Raw genomic sequence first — 19813 nt, 5'->3', positions numbered from 1 at the left:
GCAGGCTAAAGAAAGAACTATTTTAAAATCGAAAGGCAATTTTGTGCTTCCTGAGAGGTGAAAGTTTGTCACCTTTTTAGGAAAAAAAATACAGTTAAACAATATAATTTATTTAGCATTTTGACTAAAATTTTAACCAAAGCATTTGAATTGTTTATAAAGGCGATCTTATTAATTCAGATACTATCCACAATTCACTCAGGTAGGAAGGTGTAAAGATCTATTTTTTTCAGGTAAATAAACTACAGCTTTAGAAGATTTAAAACCAAAACTTTCAGATTGTTATTTAAAACTCCACATGAAATTTGTATCCTTAATACACACCACACTTGCCAGAAAACTAAAGGGAGCATACTGACTCTCAAATTTGATGTGAAAAGAACTACAGTGTGCGTTGAAGGCTTCATCAGTGAAAAGAAACCATTTGGGAAATATTTTTATTACTGGAGAGACAGAAAAGCTGAAACTTTAAGAAAGAAAATTTTAGCTGACCTAATGATAAAAAAAGACTAATCAATTAAAACTGTTTGATGCCTCTATTTCAGGGACTAATTTTATCAGTGTTGAAATACATCTGGCATCACTATCTCTCTGTGACCTGAAGTGACCTCTGTGTCACATCAGATACATTTAAACTTATTAAGATTATATGACTACCAAAAAACCTAGAGATGAAAATTATTTAGTGTCAACTGGTTGATCCATTTTTCGAGGGGGCATGGAATAGGTAAATTATAAATCTCTTTTCAAAAATATTAGTTGGACTATTTACCTGATCATTCATAACGATCATGGTGCGAGTGAAGAGATCATGATGAGTAATTATGCCAGTAAACCACTGGGTGGCAGAGTCTTGTCTATATACCTTCACTCTGTATCCATTTAAGGAATAAGGACCTCAAAAAAAAAACACAAGAAATAGGGTATCTTAAAAGAAGACATTTTCATTTAAGAACTACCTTTTAGGAGAAACATGAACTATGTGACAGATGAGTAATATTACATTCAAATATTAGTTTTTTTAAAAAGTGAATATATGTTAAGAGCCAGATCATTCTGTAGTTATCATTAAACACTCTAGTAGACACACATACTTCTTAACTCAATGGAAATAATACAGTACTTTAAGTCAGAAAGAATGCTTCTAGGATCATGAGTTAATAGGAGAACAGTACAAAACGTAAAGTTATAGTGGTCTAGAAAGCAGTACAGTTAACAAAGCTACTTAAGGTTGAGGTACGTGACTACACAGCAGAACATCGAAAGGTAACTTGGCACTTAATGTCTGAGTCTTCTAGTTGCCAAAACTTTATAATAAGCAACTATAAATTTTGATTCCTCTGTAACAGCTAAGAAAAGCTGCCACAAGTCATAATAGTAGAGATTATTAAGTGAATTTATAAATATGGCACTAAAATGCTTTTTTGATACTTTTGGCTTAAACTCACTTTTGTAAAGGGTATCTATATGTAGGCATCCTTTAGAAAACAGGGAAGGATTAAATAAAAAATATCAGTATATATTCAAACACGCCTATTAAAACAAAAGTCACTCCACAGAAGAGGATAACAGAGATGAAAATTTCTTCAATTCACAGGTACTAAAATGGTATCAAATACTCGAAAGTTTAAAAAGAACTGTGAGGGTGAGAAAACTGGTGCACCTTAACGACAGTATTATACATAAACAACTTACAAAGTGCTTTCAAAATTTTCAAGTGCCTATTTAATCTCCAACTCATAGATACTGTTTTACCTTTTATAAAAATTAAGAGAGTGAGGTTGATAGGTTAAATTTTTAAGTGAAAGAGCTGGGACTGAATTTATTTTTCTGATTCCTAGGCTGATGCTTTTTTCAACAGTTATAAGACATTTAACATATCAACTAATGGTTTAATATTTATTTGCCAGTTTAAAGAAACATCTATGCCAATACCAGCCTAAAATACAAATCAATTAACAGATCTGTAGAAAGCATATGACCTGTACGTTAAATACATTTTTAGCCATAATCAACTATATAAACTCTAATGTTTTCTAACTATGGAAGACTAAGACTCCAAATTATTTTTTCTGAATGTCATATAGAAAAAGCTTATAAAATAACTCCAAATACGACCCATTTTCAATTCCCATTAGCACACCATCTTAACTGCCTTGTTTCGATTTGGAGTTGGCCTCATGTAATTCTGCTTAGGATGGACAGGGACTCTAGTGCCTTAATCTTCTCACCTCTAAGAATATGATGAGGAAACAAAGTTATTTAAAAAAATACTAGCATGCTTTCTTCAATAAATAAATAGCTAGGAAAAGAAGAAAAAATGGAGAGATGGGACATAACTTATTTGTACATAATTTTTGGATCCCCTAATTATAAATAAATAAAATAAAAATATAAGTAAATCAATCCTTTGATCAAAAAATCACTTAAGGCATTTACAAGACAAATGGAAACTTGAAGCTAAGAATCCAATATTTGATATTAAGGAACTATTAATTTTTTCGATGTAATAATGGTATGGTGGCTTGGTTTAAAAATGTATAGAATGCAGCAATGTTTGAAATTTGATGCAAGTAAATGCGAGTGGTGGATGGGACAGGATCTGCCCAAGTTCTATAGTTGTTGGGGCTGGGAAATAGGTACATGGAAGTTCACTGAAATATTCTGTCTCTGCGTATGTTTCAAATTTTTCATATTAAAAGTTCAAAAAATATTTAGCTTAAGAAGAATTTAGTAAGTGGATGATCTGCCGCTGTAAATACCCATACAAAGCAAAAACAGCCACAACTTTGAAATTATCTCTATTAATGTTTAAATTAAATGGCATGGAAGTTGAGGGCTGAGATAAATATGGGAATTTAACAATAAAATTTCTTTTTAAAAACATTCAACAAAATATCAGTACTTCATGCCATATTGTCCCAGTTTCAACTCAATTTCACAAAAAGCTTATATTTACAATATATGATTTTACTGACAGAAAAAGAAATCACTTTAGAATTGTAACACCTCACTGGTTTTAAAGTCACGTGTTGTAGACAAACTTGTAACTTACTAAAAAAGGAAACAAAACTAAGACTAGTATTGCGGTCATTGCTGAGGAAAGCAACTGAAATAGGCCACTTTTATCAGATACCAACAGCATTCTTCAAAGGAAATCAATTGTGGCTTTGGACAACCCTCTACTGCAAACAATACTTCCTTCTCCAGGAAGGACACACCTAAAGCATTCTGTAATACAGAAATTTTCCTATCAACAAAACACCTGTGTAGTTATAATTTCATGCCAGGCATCTAGCTCAAATTAGTTAATAAACTGGTGAAGTTATTACTATGATTTTGATTTTCTCTGGACTCTATATAACTCATAACATTAGACTGGGTCTTTTATTTATATTGCACATAACTGAACAACCAAAACCAAATGTGAGAAACTGCCCAGTTTCCAAAAAAAAAATGAATTAATGCATAACTTCAAAATATTTACCTTGCATAAAAATCTCCTGAACCTTTTGTTCCTTTACCCAGACTTTCACTTCTTCCTGAAGTTGCGGGTTGTCCCTGAGAACTGGGTTTAGGTTGTCTATGTCGTCCTAGAATTACAGATTACAAGAAAGGTCCATGTTACGCTGTCCTAACATTAATGTTACCAACTTTCCCTCTTATATGTTCTAAGGGCTGAAGAAAATTCCTTGATCTAAATGTATGCAAAAAGACAAATTCATAAGTTATATTTCATTAGCGATTACATAACAGCAGAGCATAAGAAATTAATCCATGGTAAGATTTGATCCTTGACAATCATGTCCTAAAGTCAAAATTTAAAATTTACTAATGTGGGGCCGGCCCCGTGGCTTAGTGGTTAAGTGTGCGTGCTCCGCTGCTGGCAGCCCGGGTTCGGATCCGGGGGGGGGGGGGGGGGGGGGCACCGGGGGGGGGCACCGACGAACTGCTTCTTTGGCCATGCTGAGGCCGGGTCCCACATACAGCAACTAGAAGGACGTGCAGCTATGACATACAACTATCTACTGGGGCTTTGGGGGGAAAAAAATAAATAAAATTAAAAAAAAAAATTTACTAATGTGTTTTCTAACTTTAAGGATGGCCTTATATAGTCATCTTTTTAAAAGTTTCACTGTTAGAAGCAATATACAAACCAAACAGCATCCGGTCATCTAAGGTTGGTAGCAAAAGAATTGAGCTGAATATTTTAGTGACAATACATATACACATAGATGAGTCACATTCTCCCCGGAGAGGTGTTTTGGTGTGTGTGTGAGGAAGACTGGCCCTGAGCTAACATCTGTTGCTAATCTTCCTCTTTTTTTCGTTTGAGGAAGATTGCCCCTGAGCTAACATCTGTGCCAATCTTCCTCCATTTTGCTATGTGATGCCACCACAGCATGGCTTGATGAGTGGTGTGCAGGTCCATGCCCAGGATCCGAAGCGGCAAACCCTGGGCCGCTGAAGCCGAGCACGCAAACTTAACCAGCACGCCACCGGGCCAGCCCACTACAAAAGTCATTATCCACTGTGTTGATTGAAATGTCATCAAATTCAGTTCTACTCAAACTCATCTGACCAGTAACTTCACTGTTAAAGCTTTATTTTTTCCAGCCAGTGTCAAAGCATCCAGGCAATTAAAATTACATTACTGACGGTATTATCCTCATAGCAGGGTGGATCTAGACACAGAAACAACCCGTTCTCTCTCCTTGGAAATGTGAATCACACAGTCACATGTTTTCCCACAATCTCTTGGTCCTCCACCCGACTTTTTTGACATTCTGTTCTCTCTCTCGCAAAGCACCTCTGCTGCTCCTGCATTTGAGATCAGCGGCTGGAGCCCCAGAGTAGAGCTGGGAATAACAAACAAAGCAGCACTGCCAATTGTGGGCCCTTTTAAAAGTGGACTGGCACATCAGGGAAAGCAGTGAATAGAAAAGAGCTAAAGGTAGGGAATTATATCTGGTGAATAAAAATAATTTGGCAATTTGGAAAAGCCAAAAAGCGGCTGAAGAGAACAAAGAAGGACCCCTAATCAAGCAGGTCACATTTCACTCTTCTGCTCTAAAGTTGATCCACGTAAAGCTTTTCCTTCTCATCTCATCACTGCTTTAAGGGACTAACTACTTTCTATTTTTGGAGTAATATTGTGGTAAATACTCTGATTATTTCGTTTATACCTAGTGAACACCAAGAGACTGAAGTCAAGGCCTTTAAAGTTAACAACTATGTTCCTTGGAAAATATATAGACATGCTACTTCACAGCAGAAGGAAATACTAGAGTAGAAAAGTGTCACACAAAAACTAGGTATAAGTATCATTTTGGAAAAAAAAAAGTCCATGACATGTCTTTCTTTTTGTAAAGAAACTTTCTAGCTATCTCTTTTCTCCACTCCCTTTTAATAATACACTGCATATTTATTTAACCTCATCATTTTAGGAATAGAAAATACCATGGAAAATTCAGACCCTCTTCATGCATACCAGGTGACAATCTAGTCTATAACACATAAAACACAGGAAACTCTCTATTTCCCAAGGAAAACCATTACCGTTTCCAGACACCTCTGACAGCTGTCAAGTTCTTTAAAAATCTTGCTCACTATAACTTCCATACACATACCCAAGCTTAACTCCTTGGAGTCAAACACAAGCCTAATCACTTTCCTAACTGATAGTCCTTCAAGCATTGGAATTCTGCTTTTATGTTTCTAAAGCCCTGAGTCTTCTCTAGTCTAAACACCCACCTGGATTACAATAGTTCTTCTCTTATTCTAGACATTTAACTGGCATGAAGACAATAGGAACTTGTCTAGAAAACTACACAATCATATGGGTGTCACTGCTGACTTATACAATGTTCACTATGGTCTATTGCTCCCAAACCTTTACATATTTGAGGGAAAGGGATATAAACTGCTATTAAAGCAGCATTGCTAATACTTTCTAGACAGGTACAGGTATAGTCTATAAAACCAGTTCCCTGTATTGAATTTTTAAACTTAAAACTACTGGGATATAAAATTTATTTGTTCAACATTTATTTATATTTTAGTCAACAAGTTAAAATAATGGGCTGTATTTCCAAGATCATTAGACAACATACAAATATATTTTCAACAATGACTCATTCATTTTCTAGTGGAAAAAGCATACCATTAAAAACTGTTAATTTGAGTCTATTTACTGAAATGACCTTATATAAATTCAAAACATCTATGTATCAATTTCCTCATCTATTAAACAGAGTTACTACTATCTGCCTCTTTCCATCTTAATGAATATGTTTTTATAAGACTATTTTTTCTTCTTTTTGCTGAGGAAGACTCACCCTGAGCTAACATCTGTTGCCAATCTTCCTCTTTTTGCTTGAGGAAGATTCACTCTGAGCTAACACCTGTGTCAACATTCCTCTATTTTATATGTGGGTCGCCTGCCACAGCATGGCCACTGACAAGTGGTGTAGGTCCGCGCCTAGGAACCAAAACTATGCCGCCGAAGCGGAGTGTGCCGAACTCAACCTCTAGGCCACGCGGCCAGCCCCAAAACTAGTTTTCTTAAAACATCCAATTCCGAATTATCGGTGGTATTGGATGACATGAATTACTAAATTAATTAAAACCCATGAAAATAATCCCAACACACTACCTGGTTATGACAGACATATTACTGCTGAAGTCATCCTCCTCTATGTATGTACAGTGCTTTGTAAGTTACAGGTACTTCTGTTAACTTGTAGTTATCATTCCCATTTTAAAGAGGCTCACAAAACGATAAATGATCAAATCTTGTAAGAGTTGCCAGCAGGTAGCCAAATGAAGTTTTTTTTCCATTTACTGACCTGAAAAATTTTGTGGAAGTGCTAAAAATCAGATACAAGGCTATAAGCATCACATAGAAGAGAAATTAAGGATGTGTAATTAAAAACTAGCTATGAATATTCATTATCTTTCACAGAATGCAAATGACTAATAAAGAACTTTAGCTTTCCTTGAGTTTATGAGATTAAAAAACAATTTAACTGCACAGCACTTCAATTTTCAGTAACTGTAGTAGTTACCTACACACATAATTTTTATATTCAATAATTAAAATATGTATTCTTTAATTTCCCCAAAACAAATCACCTAGATAGTGAATAGCATCCTCGGTGAATCTCCACTCTTCCATAAACTCTTATCCATGTATTATACTGCTAGTTACAACCTCCAGCAAATGACTAATGGGAAAAAAAAAAATCAGTTCAGTAAGATCTGCTTTTACTAGAACCTTATACAGAAAACATGGAAAAGTTCTAAACACTGCCATAAGTGAGGGTCTGGACTATATTTATTGTTTGCTTGGGTGCTGTGTCCTGCTTTTGCAAAGACAGAGGTTAGCTCTAACTGAACATTAGTGCACCTTAATGTAAATAATAACAAAGAAAAATAGCTAACATGATTGTGCATTTACTATGGCAGATACTATGCTGAGTGCTTTCCATACATATCAATTTTTGTAACAATTTTGTGAGGCTAAAATTATTATTACCTTTTTTACACGTTATACCCAGAGAGGTTCATGGTTATAGTTAGGATGTGATGGAGAGACCTACTCTTTGAACCTAAGTCTGTGACTCTAAAACTCACGTTCTGTTGACCTACTCTCTGTCTCTTGAACTAGTACAATGAAAAGGAATGAATAATAGACTGTTTACTGTGACTGTCTTTCAAAATTTGACACATTTCTTTACACTACATGTAAGAGGTTAAAGGTAACATTATTTTATGAAGTCAGAATGGGTCAAAAGCAAAGAACTGAACATCAGGTAGAAGTTATCTTTTTGTAACCTTTTCACATTGGTTATGTGAAATTCCACATGCAGCAATAGTCTAACACTCATCAAAGAGGGGAGACTTAGAACGTTAAACTCATGCAAACTTATAATCAGAAAGCATAAAAGAGAAAATAATCGTTTTGACAATGTGATTTAGTAGTTACCTACAAATTCCCAAATGCTGTATTTCTAGGTAAACACTGCCCTGAATTACTATTTGAGATCATCGAAACACAGATTTCCATGTGTTCAGAAAAACATGATGGAATTTAAAACAAAAATACATTCCTCAAAAGATGAAAAGTTAAAAATCAGCTTGGAGGCCGGCCCCGTGGCTTAGCGGTTAAGTGTGCGCGCTCCGCTGCTGGCGGCCCGGGTTCGGATCCCGGGCGCGTACCGACGCACCGCTTCTCCGGCCATGCTGAGGCCACGTCCCACATACAGCAACTAGAAGGATGTGCAGCTATGACATACAACTATCTAGTGGGGCTTCGGAGGAAAAAATAAATAAGTAAATAAAATTAAAAAAAAATAATAATAAATAAAATCAGCTTGGAATCTGTATTTTGACAGATTACTGTACTAACGTAATTTTTCAAGATTCTCTACTTCCATCTCAGTTCAAAGGAAAAAAGAAACAATAGTATAAAAAATAAGATTACAGCACTAAAACATTCAGATATGCCTGACTAGGTTTAATAACAGCAATATAATGGCAGTGTTCAAAATATATGTAACACATTTTCTAAGATAATAAGGGAACAATTTGTCTTACCCTAATAATATGCTCCTTATCAGGTCAACAAATATTTTCTTTATGTCACACATACTCTCAATTTAACTACTGACAAAAGAGCCAGTAGAGGCATGAATTAGGTAATAATATACCAGTTACTTTCTATCTAGGTGACTGAGCTGATTACTCAATAATTACAGGCTATTTGCTCTAAAGGCCTAACTGATGTCTAAAATAGCACTTTCATCCTAGGATACAAGAAATATCATAAAACTAGAGCAGTTTCTCTCCCTTTGGACAATTTCTGATAGAGAATGACCTAACGCTTGCTTTCAAACTGATACTGATGTGTAGCTTAGTAATGGAATGATTTATCCCCCTGCAATAAAATCCTTGACCTTTGTAGTGACATCTTAAATCCCATTGTATTACATAAATTCTCCCATAAAAATTATACTTTATTGTATTTTATAAGAGTTATCATAAACGTAACTATCTGTATCTTGAATGTCAGGTTAGGTGATCGATCATGCTTTGCCACACCAATTCTGCCACAGTCATAATTTAAATTCGTGCTTCAGCAAAACTACAAATAACTGCTTGCCCTTAGATCCCTGGGGTTGCTAGCCAACAGTTAAAAACATGAATGTTAAGTTCACATAGGTCAAGAGTGACATCACTGCCATCATACCAATTCTTGCATAACTTGCAAAAGAATCCACTTTGTTAATAAGGATTTACTGGGACAGGAAACCTACTAAGTTTGACAACTGCTACAGAGGTCTTCAAAAAGCAAAGTTGTCTAAACCATCTACAGTTTATTAAATGCAGCTACCACTGAGGGCTTCCAAAATTTTTGACGATTTAAAGAGTTGGAAAACTTTTCCTATAAAGAGCCAGAGAATAAATAAGTTAGGCTTTGCGGGTCATACCATCTCTGTCGTCAACTACTCAACTCTGCTACTATAGCACCAAAAGTAGCCTAACAATACCATAAATAATATATAAATGAATGAGCATGGCTGTGTTCCAATAAACTTTATCACTGGCATTATGAAATTACAATTTCACAAAATGTTCAGGTGTCATGACACATTACTCTTCTTTTGAGTTTTTTCAACCGTTAAAATGTAAAAGGCCTTATAAAAAACAGGAGGCTGGTTGAATTTGGCCTGTGGTGTAGTTTGCCTACCCATGACCTAAAACAAGAACAAATAAACTACTGGTACAAAGGAAGATCAAAAAATTCTCTTCAATGCAGTGCAATGCAATTTGACGGCAAATTGACTGCAAACTCTATTTCCATAAATGGCTGGCTGCATTACATATATTCATGAGTATAGGAAAGTAACCCAATTGCCAAATCCTTTCCATTAAAAAAGAAAAAATATTTTAAGATAAATCATTTCTTTTTTTTGTGAGGAGGACTAGCCATGAGCTAACATCCGATGCCAATCTTCCCCTTGTTTCTTGAGGAAGATTGGCCCTGGGCTAACATCCGTGCCCATCCTCCTCTACTTTATATGGGACGCCACCACAGCATGGCTTAGCAAGTGGTACGTCAGCGCGCGCCCGGGATCTGAACCTGTAAACCCCGGGCCGCCACAGTGGAGCACGCACACTTAACCACTGAGGCACCGGGTCGGCCCAAAGATAAATCATTTCTTAAGGCTTTCACAAGTAAATGAGTTACCCTGATACATTCCTGTACTATATTTAGCTTTCCAAATATAAGAATGTACTTGATTTTAGTGTGGAAAAATTACCTACTTTGAAAGATAAGATTTACTCCTTTAATTGAATGAGAATTATAATCATTATATACAGAGGTTGGTACCATCCACTTCTCTGGATTCCATAGTAGTAGGTAAAAATAGGTACATGCATTGAAAAAGAAGAAATTTTCTAAAGATAAGTGTTCCAACATTAATCCTATCTTTCATATATCTGATTTATTAAGAATGCCAGAGATTAGTTTTTACATTTCTCTCTATATATAACCTTTTTCAAGACAAATATATTTAAAAAATTTACATAATTAACGCAATAGATAATTAAGTTCTGTGTACACATATTTGTAATTCCTGGTTGGTTTGGGTTAATTCAGAAGCCTAGAATCCAGTCTATGATTTAAATCAAAGCAATAGAATTTCTACCTTTTAAAAACAATATTATAGATTCAAATGGCAGGAAGAGGGAATAGGCCAACGTTTTTATATTATCTATACAACTCTTTCCTCATTCATATAATCAAGGAACTAATGTGATACATGCTCATTCTGTCTAAATTATTTATATTCTGAAACAACATGAGAAAAATCTAATTTCTAAATAGAAAGGATGTAAATAGTAGTCAATACAATGAAATTCTATTTTCACTTAATACTATGAATGGAAATAGTTCTAGAAATGGGATTGACGTTCAGAAAACCTGAATGACGTTTAGGTGTATTTTTTCTTGGTTAAAAAATGATTCAGGGCCGGCCCCGTGGCTTAGTGGTTAAGTGCGTGCGCTCCACTACTGGCGGCCCGGGTTCGGATCCCGGGAGCGCACCGACGCACCGCTTCTCCGGCCATGCTGAGGCCGCGTCCCACATACAGCAACTAGAAGGATGTGCAGCTACGACATACAACTATCTACTGCGGCTTTGGGGGAAAAAATAAATAAATAAAATTATAAAAAAAAAAATGATTCTGTTGTACAAGGGAAAACAAAACAGTAAACTCCAACACTTTAATCTTTTGTAATTCTTAAATAAATGCTTTCAAGTAATATTCTTAGCATTAGAGTTTTATTTTTATTTGAAACAAAAATAGAAAAATAAAGTGATGAATGACCCTGACCCCACAATGCTCCAAACAATTTCAGTCAATAGCTTAAAAAAAAATTAGAAATATTCTGGTGTACTATATTTTTTCCCTAAAGATAACATTTCTCTAGGTATCTTCATCAGACACTGTGGCCTAAAGGCAGATGATTCCTTGAAGTTAAGACAATGTGTAGCATGTCAATGGGCAAGTCATTTTAAGTTTGTCCATGCATAAAATGAAAACATCACCCTAGTTTTCCCCACATTTTTCATGTTTTGAATACCATAATTAAATTATCTAATATGCAGAAGGCTCTACAAATGTTATAGGATCCTAGAGCTAAATATTTTGTCCTTTTCATAAAACGAGAACTGTAAATACAATCAGAGCTTTGAGTTGTTATTAGCAATGATGGTTTATAGGATTGATGGTTTATAGGATTATAAATATATGAGATATACATTTATAAAATCTCTGGTTAAAAGTTAAGATTGAAAATTGAGTGTTTTTTCTCCAGGTAAGAGAAAGTAATTTAACTATCTCTGCATGGGGAGATTACATCAATAATTTCATTTATACTATCTCCTAAGGAACACAGATATTCATTAAAAAAAAAAAAAAAAAAACAGAGGAGAGGAGGACCCAAACAGGGAGACAAATATAGAGTAATTCTTTGCTTCTCTACTTCCTCCAAGAGCTGACTGTATGACACGGTGAAAAAGAAAACGATTAGGGTTGAAGAAGATGAAAATGTCACCACCACATCCTGCCACAAAATTGTCTCCAAATATTACTGGGAGAAATGATCAATAGTTTTCAAATATTTTACCTGACATTTTCTGCTACATAAGATAAATGCTATGTTATTTCTAACATAATTCTGAATCTGTATTGTCAATTTTGCCGACTTGATTTGATAACTTCATAACACATTATATGATAAAACCTAAAATTTTCCAGATTTATCGTCATTGCTAAAATTTTAAGTTTTAGGTAGAAAATGAAATTATTATAATTATTTAGAAACTACTTGCTTTCAGGTTTATATACAGGAAAGCAAGTAGCTTCCTGATATATATAATGTATACAGACTTGATACATCCACACTAAAATACAAACAAAAAAATTATGTAAGACCTCAATGTACACAAACCATAATTAAGCTGGTATACAGGATTCACTCAACCCTGATCCTTAATTTGTGTGATTTTTTTTTTTTAGAAACAAAACTGACTTCAATGGCAATTAAGCCTCACTTTTAGAAAAGTAAGCTTTAGAAGCAATGACCTGATACAAATAGTCTGTGCGGTCTTAGGAAGTTCTTGCCAAATACAATTAAAGGGATTGACTGCCTGTAGAAATCAGTGAGCATGCCTGAGGTCAGCAGTGCATCTAGAAGTGGGACCTATGCTATGGATTACAAGCACATAAAACAAGGAGACAGACTATTTCTTTTACTTATTTTAAGGACTTACTTTTACGCTTTTTCTTCAGAAGTGTTTCTGTCCGAGACTTAACAATTATCTTGTCAATATATTACTATAACATGAAAGCATCACCCTTCTAGCATATCCTTTCTTTTTTTTTGGTGAGGAAGATCAACCCTGTGCTAACATCCATGCCAATCCTTTTTTTTTTTTTTTGCTGAGGAAGACCGGCCCTGAGCTAACATCTATTGCCAATCCTCCTCCTTTTTTTTTCTTTTCCCTTTTTCTCCCCAAAGCCCCAGTAGCTAGTTTTTTTTTTTTTTTAAGGTCTACTTTTTTATTTTATTTTCTTCCCCCAAAGCCCCAGTAAATAGTTGTATATCATAGCTGAACATCCTTCTAGTTGCTGTATGTGGGATGCAGCCTCAGCATGGCCAGAGAAGCGGTGCGTCGGTGCGCGCCTGGGATCCCAACCTGGGCTGCCAGCAGCGGAGCACGCGCAGTTAACCGCTAAGCCACAGGGCCGGCCCTCCAGTAGATAGTTCTATGTCATAGTTGCACATCCTTCTAGGTGCTCTATGTGGGACGTGGCCTCAGCATGGCCAGATAAGCGGTACGTCGGCGCGTGCTCGGGATCCGAACCTGTGCTGCCAGTAGCGGAGCACATGCACTTAACCACTAAGCCATGGGGCCGGTCCTAGAATATCCTTTTTCTGATGATGTCGTGATTAAAATAACCTACAAATCTTTCTAAATTGTTTACCATATCTCATGGCTCCTAGTTTCAGAAAAGCAATTATATGAAGCACATGAATGTTAAAAAAGAAATAAAACAAATATGTTTGGTCCTTTGCAATGATAACATAATTTATCTTTACCTATAAAAATAAATAAAAATGGGAAAATTATATTAGTTAATAATCATTTCAGAGGATTACTACAGCTAAAACCCTGTAGCTTGATCCCAGATTATTAACTCCGGGGAGTAGGGGAGAGAGGAGAAGGCCATCATCCTCGAAAAACTACCTTGAAGCTTACTGTCACTGTAAGCAACCGGCCATTACATATCCATCCAAATATTTTAGGACTCTCTCCTTGAAACCTCTATTTGGTATTACTTGCCGTTAGTCATATCATTAATAACTAAGAAGGAAAAGGTTAACATTAATTTAAGAGAAGTATATACCACGAGAAATTATGAAAACAGTGAAAAGTTCCTAAATTTTTAAAAAGTCTCAAGATTTTTAATTTTATGTATAGTTATAGTTCTATGATGTTTCTCTGGACTCATGATTTCCCCAAATTGAACAAACTGAGAATATGATAATGTGAAACAATATTCCCATATTATTTTCATTATATATACCTTCATCACTGAATGAATTTCAAAGTTCATTTTCTGTTTACTTAAAAAAAATATTTACTCTGCTGAAATATTTGGCAATCCATAATTCTTGGGAACTCAAATGCTACTGTAAATGTCATTTAAAGTGAGAAAGGTTCTAACTACAACGATCTCTACTTCCACTGAATATTTTAAGTTACTCTATTAGCTAATTTTGACACATTCTGATTTAGAAAAGTGACTTTGGCCTAAAGGCTTTCACCAAAAATTATCAATACACAAGAAAAAAAACCCAAAATATGTTTAATGGAATTTCAACTCAGAAAAGGTTGCCACAGTTTTAGTTAATTCTTTATAGTTCAAAATGTATCCAATTCATCCTTATAAACTAAAATATGCTCAACTGAACATTAATGTTTTTCAAACTTCACAGCATATTAATAACTTGTATTATTTATCAAATATATTTCCTTAGGGATAAGAATATAATCATTTGCACTCTGACAAAAACACTGTCTGTAACATTAGTACTGATAAAAGTAGACTAAATAAAATAGAACCAAATTTTAGACTTCTAACAAAAGAACAAATCTCAAATCACAAACATACGAGGCAAAAAAAAAATAGACTATTTTAACATAATTTTCTATAATTATTAGTCTGATTTACTATCCTGGAATTAAAATATTCCCCCAAAGAAAATCCATTTAGGTAACTGGATACAGCTTTAAAAATACTATATCTCAGCTCAAAAGATCAAAGATCACAAATACAATCACGACAACATGCCTTTTCTTCATTATTTTTCCAACTAGAAAGATTAACAGAACATTTTTCAAGAATGATTACTTTCCTAAATTATTCTAAGGATCAAAGCCTCAATTGCAGAGTTCATAAGCATTTACTATGAAACAGACGCTGTGCTAAACATTTTACATTCACGATGGCATTTAATTCTTAAAATAACCTTATGAGGGGCCAGCCCCTTAATGTAGCAGTTAAGTGCTTGAGGTCCGCTGCTGGCAGCCCGGGGTTCGGATCCCGGGCACACACCAACGCACTGCTTTCTATCAGGCCATGCAGTGGCAGCGTCCCACATAAAGTGGAGGAAGATGGGCACGGATGTTAGCTCAGGGCCAGTCTTCCTCAGCAAAAAGAGGAGGATTGGCATGGATGTTCGCTCAGGGCTGGCTGATCTTCCTCACAAAAAATAAAAAAATAAAAAATAACCTTATGATACAAGCATTGTTATCCCCATTTTGCAGATGAGAAATCAAGGCAAAGACAGATTAGGAGATTTGTAGAGGGTTACACAAATTGTAAATAGTGTTGTACGGATTTGAACAAAGGCAAATTTGAACTTCACACTTTTAATTATCACAATATACTACACTTCCTTTAACATCTTCTTGCCTTTGCATATTCCTATTCTATCTGGTCTGTAATGACTTTCCCATCCATCAATGGATGCCTAACTCATTGTTAAAAATTTAAGCCAATTTTGAATATTCATGCATTTTGATGCAGTAATTTTACTACTAAAAATTTCTTCTAAGGACATGCAAAAGGCAGACAAAGATTTACAAATAAAGATTTACAACAGCTCTCATAAGAGGAAAAAAAAAATCAAACACCTAAATGTCACCATTAGGGGATAGAAGATGGTAGTTCTATCTTGGTGATTAGATTACCATTAACAATTTTTAGCAACATGCAAAAAAGCTGATGTGAAATTAAAGTCAAAAAACAGAAAACAATCTAAGTGAGGGATAACACACTTTTTATGTAAAGAGACGGAGAATAAATATCTTAGGGCTTTGTAGGCAATATTCTACTATTCAACTCTGCCATTTTAGCACAAAAAAGGAGCCACAGATTTAAAATGTACAGTTTAAAAATGTACCATTCTTACCTTACAAGCAGTAAAAAAACAGGCAATGGGTCAGACTTGGCCTGTGGGCTATAGTTTGCTGACACCAGACCTAAATGATCACCAACTACATAAAGAAAATAATTCCACATACACACACAAAAGCCTGAAAGGAAATGTGTCAAATTTTTAATGGTAGTTGTCTGTTGGTGGCAGAGTTATGGGTAAATACTATACTTCTTCTTTTAATTTTTCTGTATTTTTTTTTTAATAAAAAGCATATGTTAACGAAATCAGAAAAAAATAATTCAAAGATCAAAGAAAAAGAAAGACAACTCCTTAAGTAAACCTTTCCTAAAAGATTAACTTCGGACATTTATTTGCTATAGCCTCTGTGCTCTTTCATAGTCTTGAAGATACCCCTATCTTCATATCACATTACATTACAATTTTCTGTCTTTTTTGTTGACTTCACTAAGTATCTTGAGGTGCTTAATTCTCATCTTTTTATTTCAACTGTCTAGAATTTATTAGCCAGGTAATCAATAAGTCAAAATTTTATTGGTTGAATCAGGTGACTTCACAAAGGTATTATTCAAAAGAACTTTCTTGAAAAATAAAATTTGGTAGTTTCTAACTGGGAAAAATATTGCAATTATAATATTACAATGAATGCTGTCTTTTATACGTAAAAAGTTGTTAGACATCATACAGAGTACTGCCCAAGTAGACATTAGGGCTAATGACAAAAAGGTACGTCACAAAGAAATATAAAGGAGAAAAAACTGCGAAAAGAAAAGTTCTATCTCACCATTATTCAAGAACCACAAAATTTAAATTTATTCCAGTTTTTTGGTTGATCAGACCAGAAAAGTTAAAAAATTTATGACACCAGGATTGGCAAGGCAAAAACTAAGACACACACAAACACTATCTGTGGGAGAGAAGAAGACTTTTCCCAAAGGCAGTTTGATAACACATCCTATTCTGAAACAGTGGATGTTTCTGTAACTCGAAGTAGCTCACAAGAACTTGGAGAAAATAGGTGTACTATGTTAGTATAACACAGAAGTAATGTTGGTTCATATGCCATTTTTTTTTTTGCACTATCTGGTATGAGTAGCTGAATGAGTATACAAATAAAGCTGAACACAATACTAGACACAATACCACCTATTTCACTTTATTTTCCTAGTTTAATGTAACCACATGCAGACTTAGAAGTTCATCTTGATGAGACTGCCCCAACTTTCTTTCATTTTGCTTTTGACTCCATAATTCAGCAATCTCAATTCTTTCTGACATATTCTTGATATCAAGCAACTTTCACCTTTTTCTTAAAGGTAAAGTACTATATTTACCTAACTTTATTTATTAGAAACATAATGTATCTTTTTAAAGTCGACTACTATTTTTATAGACTTATTGTTTATATTAGTACTCCTATTAAAAAATCTACTCCAACACTATTTTTCTCAAAATCCTTGTCACCTCAGTGTGAGATTTTGTAGAACATGAGGTTTTTCACAGCTATGTATATATTTTACTTACATACTCTTCCACCCAACAATTAACTTTCGAGGAATCTAAGGAAATAAATAAATGAATAACAAAACAAAATAAGGATCTCTTATGTACAAGAAGGATCTCTCTGTGTTTTAAAACAGAAAAAAAGGTTTTATAGTTGATCATATGCCCATACAACAAAATACAATAAGGATAGTAAAAAGGATTATGTAGACACATGCTTATTGACATGGAAAGAAGCTAATGACTCAGGAAGAGAAAAACAAATTACAGAATAAGAAGAATAGGGTGAGGTGTTTCATTACTATCAAAATCCATCTGTAAGGGTGCGTACATTATGTATGTTGTGTGTGTATACATATTATAGATAGATAGATATGCAAGATATATACCAAATATCTTTTTTTCTGCTCTACTTTTATGTCTTTTCTGAAAGTTATTTTGCAACGAGCATGTATTTCTTTTATAATGAGAAAAAGAAATTAAACTAGTGTTAAAATGCAAAAGAATGATGTCAACAACTTGCTCATATTAACACTAATTTCCTTTGTTATACATTAAAGTTTCATCTGAAGAAACGTACTTTCAATAACAATTACAATACAATCTGATAGTTAAGTACAATGAGTATATTCCATAGAAACTTAGCTAGTTTAGAAATTTTTGATACACTTGAGATACTGATACACTCAATACTTTGAGTGTATAGAAGAAAAAGGAAATACTTTTTTTACACTAGAGATTATGGTACAAAGAAACATTTTACTATGCATTTGATGGTGAACTTCGGAGGGAAAAATAACCAACAAGAGAAGAGCACACACATATAAGTAACTGACTTTTTAAAAAAAGATAATTTACGGGCCGGCCCCGTGGCTTAGCGGTTAAGTGCGCACGCTCGGCTGCTGGCGGCCCGGGTTCGGATCCCGGGCGCGCACCAATGCACCGCTTCTCCGGCCATGCTGAGGCCGCGTCCCACGTACAGCAACTAGAAGGATGTGCAGCTATGACATACAACTATCTACTGGGGCTTTGAGAGAAAAATAAATAAATAAAATTAAAAAAAATAATTAAAAAAAATAAAAAAATAAAAAAAGATAATTTAGAAAGCACCATGTAAAATAGATATTTTATATTCATTGAGAAAACTTAACATGGCATTTCAGATATTGTGATAGAGGATTAAATATCCATTTTTATAAGTATTTCGCCAATATTTAAGAAAACCAACATGGTGAACACAAAACCAAACTTCATCAGTTCCCAATTATTCACAGAAAGATTACTTATTTTATGTATCCTGGGCCAGCTGCCCCTTCACTCTTAGAAGGCTCATCTCTATATTGCCACCCCTGAAAAAAGCACTGCCAATACTCAGGCTTTCCAGCTTTGTTCAAAGTTAACCAAGATGAAGCCAATACGATGAAAGTCGTATCTGCTACCCCTCAAAACATTACAAAACCAAAATTTAATGACTCTGGATTGTTGGCATTACCACTCTTCAGTCATCCTAGATTGAACGGTATCTTTAGGTTTTAATACAGCTTAAATATATCCTAAAGTAACTGTGTATATATCATAACAACAAACTCTATAATTTATCAGCTATAATTAATTTATCAAATAATCAAAAAGCATTTTGGAATGGCATATACTATAATAATATACATGTCCTATTACATCAAATCATAAGGAAACAACTACATATCTTGCTTTATTTGTTCAATTATATCAGAGTTAAATAAAAGGTTAACTACACTATTTTTATTATATTAACTAAAAATAACTACCATTTGGGTTTCTCTGCTAATCTCCCAACTGAAACTGATCTTTCAAAAAAATACTGTCTTGAATAACTTTATGCAGACCTGTAACATTTTTTTGCATTTTTAACTACAACTTGCTAAGTGTCATTGGTTTAAGGTCCTCTCCTTTCAGAATTACCACAGAGCAAAAATCAGAACAATTAAGTAAAAGTTTTAAAACCACTTGAAGGAAAACGTGTTTCCTTCTAAAGCCACATGTTAATATTCTTTGTGATACGTTTAATAACAGTTTTGAACTTTTTTATGGCAGTTCAACAGTCTGGAAGGCGATTTTTCTTTCAAAGCTATTTATTGGCATGGTTTTTACACAGTTGAGTCATCATGAGTTCAACCTATTGAGTCACCTGCTTACAGCATCTACCAACCACAATTTACTAACTGCAGCTTCCTCAAACCAACAACTGAACAAACTCAGGAAGGCCTGGGAACTGTTTAATGTTTTCCAAAG

The 19813-nt window shown here is 34.5% G+C and overlaps 1 protein-coding gene across 8 annotated transcripts in view; it reads right to left on the bottom strand.

The window, feature by feature from the left end:
* JMJD1C (jumonji domain containing 1C) overlaps positions 1 to 19813 on the bottom strand; it is a 337216-nt gene that overhangs the window by 41430 nt on the left and 275973 nt on the right. For 7 of the 8 annotated variants that reach the window (XM_058543362.1, XM_058543365.1, XM_058543360.1 and 4 more), the window contains exons 4-5: positions 3488 to 3593; positions 773 to 897 (exon numbers count right to left, since the gene is read on the bottom strand). In XM_058543362.1, coding sequence (XP_058399345.1) covers positions 773 to 897; positions 3488 to 3494 — 132 coding nt within the window. In that variant the 5' untranslated portion in view covers positions 3495 to 3593. Of the gene's footprint in view, positions 1 to 772; positions 898 to 3487; positions 3594 to 6655; positions 6783 to 19813 lie in introns of those variants that run through there. The other variant, XM_058543363.1, reaches the window with a different exon arrangement.

This window comes from Diceros bicornis, chromosome 6 (genome assembly GCF_020826845.1).
Source record: "Diceros bicornis minor isolate mBicDic1 chromosome 6, mDicBic1.mat.cur, whole genome shotgun sequence".
Taxonomy (NCBI): domain Eukaryota; kingdom Metazoa; phylum Chordata; class Mammalia; order Perissodactyla; family Rhinocerotidae; genus Diceros; species Diceros bicornis.
This window is presented reverse-complemented; position numbering and strand designations above follow the sequence as displayed.